This window comes from Arachis ipaensis, chromosome B10, assembly GCF_059453495.1.
Source record: "Arachis ipaensis isolate K30076 ecotype BB chromosome B10, ASM5945349v1, whole genome shotgun sequence".
NCBI classification, from domain to species: domain Eukaryota; kingdom Viridiplantae; phylum Streptophyta; class Magnoliopsida; order Fabales; family Fabaceae; genus Arachis; species Arachis ipaensis.
In genome coordinates, this window is record NC_142435.1 from 129,807,134 (window position 1) to 129,813,569 (window position 6,436).

Below are 6,436 nucleotides of genomic sequence, written 5' to 3' on the forward strand. Positions count from 1 at the left end.
CTTCATAGGAGAGAACTGATGGTAACTCGTTGGCCTCAAACGAATACGTGCTGCGGTATGTAAAATAGCATGCCCCCAAAGCGAGGTTGGGAGATTTGTTCTCATAAGTAAGGGGTCTAGCAATTAATTGGAGGCGTTTAATAAGTGATTCTGCTAACCCATTTTGTGTGTGAACATAAGCTACTGGATGTTCAACACTTATTCCATTAGCCATACAATAAGCATCAAAAGCTTGGAAAGTAAATTCATCAGCATTACCAAAACGAATTACTTTGATTGAATTTTCTGAAAATTGTGCTTTTAATCGAATAATTTGAGCAAGTAATCTCGCAAACACCAGATTGCGAGAAGATAATAAGCACACATGTGACCATCTCGAAGATGCGTCTATTAGGATTATAAAATATCTAAAAGATCCACGTGGTGGATGAATAGGTCTACATATATCGCCTTGAATCATTTCTAGAAATTCAGGGGACTCAAATCCAATATTTACTGATGATGGCCTTAAAATTAACTTCCCTTGAGAACATGCAGCACAACAAATCTCACTAGATTTAAGAATCTTCTAATTCTTTAGTGAATGTCCATGGGAGTTTTCAATAATTCTCCGCATCATGGTTGTTCCCAGAGGACCCAATCGGTCGTGCCAAGTTATGAATTCATGTGGGTTAGTAAACTTCTGGTTTACAGTGGCATGTGATTCAATTGCACTAATCTTAGTATAATATAACCCAGATAAAAGTGAGGGTAACTTTTCTAATATAAAATTTTTATTTAAATCATGAGTTGTGATACATAAGTACTCATCATTTTCCTCATTCATAGTCTCAATATGATATCCATTTCAACGAATATCTTTAAAGCTCAACAAGTTTCTTAGAGACTTGGTAGACAATAGTGCATTATTTATTATGAATTTTGTTCCTCTGGAAAACAAAATTGTAGCTCTTCCGGAGCCTTCAATCACATTGCTTGAGCCAATAATAGTATTAACATATTCTTCTTTTGGCACAAGATGGGTAAAATATATATCACTTTTGAGAATGATGTGCGAACTTGCATTATCCGCAAGGCATACATCTTCATTATATATCCTTGCCATTTTCTTCAAAGACAAATAATAACAATAACATGAGTAATATGCACAGTTAAATTGAATACTTGATCAAAATTATTTTTCTAAGAAACACTGTACACAAAAATAATGTCATATACTAAAATTTTATTTTAAAACTTGACACCTTTAATGATTTTAAAATTCATAAACATTAATATTTCATTATTTATATACATCATATTTGAAACTTAAATACATAGAAAACAAAACTTAACAACAAGTTTTTTACATTATTTATTTACATGGATACTTAACAATCCCACATATTAAACTATTCCATCATTGATCAAATGACCAATATTTCTTTCAGGATCCTCAAAGAAGTCAGATACATCATAATGAGTGGTGGAATTTTCAGCATCATTTGAAACAAAATTTGTTTCCTTTTCTTTGTCATCCCTTTTTAAAGATGCTTGATAAAGATCGACTAGGTGCCTTGGTGTACGACAGGTACGCGACCAATGGCCATTTCCACCACAACGGAAACACTTATCCTCTGTTGATTTATTTTGCCCAATATTTCTTTCTTTATCCCACTTCTGGTGAGATCCTCTCTTTTGAACATAATTTCTTTTCTTTCCATAAATTTTTTTTGTCACCAAAACCTTGCCATTTACCTCTTCTGGGATAATGATTTACCGCATTTATTTCAGGAAATGGGGCGGCACTAGCTGGGCACGCTTCGTGATTCTTTAAGAGCAACTCATTGTTGCATTCAGTAACAAGAAGACAAGAAATTAGTTCAGAATATTTTTTAAATTCTTTTTCTCGATACTGCTATTGCAGGAGCACATTCGAGGCATGGAAGGTCGAGAAAGTTTTCTCTAACATATCATTATCAGATATCTTTTCCCCACATAATTTCATTAGTGAGGTGATTCGAAACATTGCCAAATTATATTCATTTATGGATTTAAAATCTTATGGACGCAAGTGCGTCCATTCATATCGGGTTTGAGGAAGTATCACCATCTTTTGATGATTATACATTTTTTCAAGGTCTTTTCAAAGATCTGCAGGATCTTTTAACGTGAGATATTCATTTTTCAATCCTTCGTCTAGATGACGACGAAGAAAAATCATGACTTTGGCTTTATCTTTCTAAGATGCATTATTTTCAACCTTAATGGTATCTCCAAGATCCATTGAATCAAGATGGATTTCAGCATCTAATATCCATGATAAATAATTGTTTTCAGATATATCAAGAGCATTGAATTCAAGATGAGAGAGTTTCAACATAATGAAAATTTATTACCTGAAGTCTTCCTAAAATTTGATCAGAGTCTCATGCTGATAACGTGTTGTAAAATAACTAAATAAATAAATAAGGAAGAAGTAACAAATATAAAATATGAAAATATAATTAGATAACTCTAGTAGTAATTCACTAGAATTACTATATCAATATAATAGATATAATTAATATATTTAATAATATTATAATAAAGTATATAAGAGAGAAAATAGTAAGAAAGAGAGAAAGAAGAAATTTGTTATTCTTATTGTTGTGTAAAATACATTTGACGATACTTTTTATTTATTCAGGTAAGGTGCTTTTATTTTCAACTCTCATTTACAAGTAATTCCTTCATTGTTAACTGTCCAAATCATAAATGGACATCCATATATTTAATCTTATCGTAACACGAACTAAACTATAAATTTAATTTCAGTTTGTTTTTATTTCATTTAAAAAATTGAACCAAGCCAAACCTAATCAAAGTAGTATATTAATTTGGTATATTAAAATATATAAAAATAATTTTAAATTTTGTTATAGTATATTAATTTGGTATTGGCATATAATATATGTTATGATAATGTCTAAAATTATTAATAAATAAAAGAAATAAAAATCATTCAAACAAAAGCAAATAAAAATCATTCAAACAAAATATAGTAAATAATTTTTGGTTCTTTGGTTCTTTTTCTTTCAAACAAAATATAGTAAACAATTTTTTATTCTTCTCTTCATTATCGTCATTGTTATCGTTATCATTATCTTCTAATTAAGTTTACTGCGTTATCTACCGATTTTTCACTTAATTTTTTTTATTAAAATTTGTAAATTTTCAACTCAAGTTTTCATAAAATAAATTTTTAGTTCTATTACATTATTTAGTTAAAATTTTGGTGTTAGAATAAAGATATTTTAGTGTTAGAGTAAATATTTCGGTATTATTCTTTAAAAATTTATATATTGTTTTATATATCAAATACGTCGTCTTCTTCTTATATGTAAATACCACTGTTTATTTTTTCTTTTGAATTTTTGTACTCTTTTTACTTAATTTTGCTGTGTTATCTACAAATTTTTTCACTTATTCTCTTTCTATTAAAATTTGTGAATCTGCAACTCAAGTTTTCATGAAATAAGTTCTTACTTCTTTCACATTATTTAGTTGAAAATTTTGATATTAGAATGAAGATATTTCGATATTATTTTTTAGATTTTTATGTGTTGTTTTATATACTAGATAAGCATTCAATTCATTAAATGTATAATATTTTTTAAAAAGATTCAATATTTTTTTGTGTCGTATTACTGAATTTCTTGTATCAATTCGGTGCTATCTTATTTTATTTTATAGAGTTAATGTGATTTTTTAGTATACAATTTATATTTTACATTATATATGTATTTAAATTCTGATGTCACTTTAAACAAATTTTGGTACTATTTTTATTTTTGGTAAGAATTCAATCCAATAAGTATGAACTTATGTTCATTCAACTAAATAAGATTACAATATAACATATTCATTCATTAAGTCGAATATGAGAAGTAATGCTTCTAGAGAAAAAAGTAAGAGCAACAAAAAAAAAGTAAGAAAGAAAGAAGAATAAGAAGAAAAAAAAATACAATATTAAAAATGAAAGATATTTCTGTATTTTTTAGTAAAATTTCGGTATCAAAATTAAAATATTATTTTAATGTTATTGTTAAAATATTTCGGTGTTATTTAAATATTTATTTTAATTTTAAATAAATTATATTAATATTAAATTTAATGTTAAAAATATTATTTATTTTTAAAGATTTGTAAAAAATTAGATATTTTTATATAAGAAATATTAAAAGACTAATATTTTTTATTAATATTAACTAATATGTTAGATTAATATTTTATTTTTATACTATTAAAATTTAAGTTTAAAATCTATAATTTAAAATTTAATATAAAAATATTTTTGTTAATCAAATATTAACAAAAAAAAATTTATTTATCATATAAAATTGTTATCGTATTGAAAAAAAAAAAAAAGTCTCTCTTGTAAGTACCCGTCTTCATGCAACTTCAGTTGCCTACCAAAATCCAAAGAAACCTTCAACGTATCACGCAATTTAGTTCGCAAGAGGACTACACCAAATACAAATACACCCATGATGAAGTGCAGCAGAGTATTATATTAATATTTCTGAAGCCGAAACACCACAACTTCGCAAGACAAGGACACATCTATGTTGACCCATCCTAATTTGTTTTCCACACAGATGACAGAAAGTGAAAACCACGTCGTACTGCATCACCATCAATCCTGTACCCTCTATAGAGTAGTAGCATTTCATAATTTCATTAATTATTAGGCTGTGTTTGGTTTGGTTTGGTTTGGTGTTTCCAAATCATAAATACAGAATTTGATATAGGAGATATAAAATGATTAAATATATAATATTTAATCATTAAAACGGTAAGTAAATTCCAAATGAGAATATATTCTCCCCGACTTTCTCCTTTATCTGTATTTCTTAGCCTCTATATCCCTGTGGCAAATACAGAATCTAAACAAACGTTGTTATTGTTGTTGTAAGTTTTTCAAACACAGCACATCAAAAGCAACACAAAATCTACCTACATACGCAGATAGATACAGAGAGAGAGAGAGAGAGAATCAAAGATTGTTAACACAACACAAAAGAAAGCATGAAACCCCATCAACCAAAGCTGAAGACCCAACTCTTCTCCTGCGGCTTCTTCCGCCACTGTGCCCAAACTGTTCTCAGCCCCACCGGCAACACCCTCCACTCACCACCCCTCCCCAGCACTCCTCCACCACCGCCACCGCCGCCACCACCACCACCGCCTCACAACCTTCGCAACTCATGCGAGTCATCCACCTCTTCTTCTTCCTCCACAACCTCCCAAAGCTTCACCCAATGGAGGTTCTCTCTCCCGACAACTCCCTCCACCACCACCACCACTACTCTTCCGCCACAACAACCACCACCAACTCCACCACCGCTTCTACTTCCCAACAATCTCGAAGAACTTTTTCACCTCTCTGAGCTTCAACTCACAACCGGCTCCGAATCCGACCGCGCCGCAGCCATCCACCTTCTAGAACGTTCTCTCGTCCCAAACCCTCCTCAGGACCAGCCACCATGTCCACCCGCCCTCCTCCGCCACGTCATCCGCCACCTCACCGCCACCACCAAGATCCTCTTCGCCCTCTGCCTCTCCCCCTCCAACCGCCGCCTCGCCGTTGAAGCCGGCGCCGTCGCAGCCATCGTCGAGTCCGCCCCTGACCTCGACGGCGCACCCGCCGAGCGCGCCCTCGCCGCCCTGGAGCTGATGTGCACGGTGGCGGAGGGCGCGGAGGCGGTGAGGGCTCACGCGCTTGCAGTGCCTGTGATGGTAACCATGATGGGGAGGACGGGTGCTCGCGGGAAGGAGTACGCGATCGGAGTGCTTGCGGTGGTGTACGGAGGTTCTGCGGCTGCGGAGAGGGAGACGGCTGCTCCGCCTGAGGAAGTGGCGCGTGCAGTGGAGCTTGCGCTTCAGGGAGAGTGCAGCGCGAGAGGAAGAAGAAAAGGAAGCCAGCTTTTGAAGACTCTTCAGCTTCTTTCTGACTCAAATTATGAGTCTCCTCACTCTCACATCAATAATGAAGATCAACCAAGTTGAAAATCATTTTCATGTTTGCGGACGTAGTGTTATGGAATATTTCCATCAGGTTTTCTTCTTATTAGTGCTAGCTCCTGTTTTTGTTGTTATCAACTTTTGTTAAGACAACCAAGATCGAATTATGTTACTACTTTTGAATGATGTAGCTTAGTTGTTATTATAAGACTATCAACATCAAATTATGTTATGAATTGTTATAGTTAGTTGTAGGGTTTATTTATAGTTGAAGACCGGCATTAAGTTAAACAGGTTAAGTTAATAGTTAAAAATTATTAGATAATTAATTTAGTTAAATTAAAAAATATTAAAAAGTTATTAGAATTTATTATTTTTGTTTATAATCTTGTTATGTTATTAATAGTATTTTTGTCAATTTTTATCAATTTTGATTTATAACAATATTTAA

General features: G+C 32.3%; 1 protein-coding gene across 1 annotated transcript; it reads left to right on the forward strand.

Annotated features, from left to right (window-relative positions):
• The first annotated feature begins 4,826 nt into the window (after positions 1–4,826).
• Positions 4,827–6,188, forward strand: LOC107624487 (ARM repeat superfamily protein). Its single transcript, XM_016326977.3, has one exon. The coding sequence runs from the start codon at positions 5,050–5,052 to the stop codon at positions 6,028–6,030; it is 981 nt and encodes a 326-aa protein (XP_016182463.1). The 5' UTR covers positions 4,827–5,049; the 3' UTR covers positions 6,031–6,188.
• Positions 6,189–6,436: the final 248 nt, after the last annotated feature.

What these genes read in the sequence shown, in the direction of transcription:
- LOC107624487 (XM_016326977.3), top strand. Translation starts at nt 5,050, where the DNA reads ATGAAACCCCATCAACCAAAGCTGAAGACCCAACTCTTCTCCTGCGGC.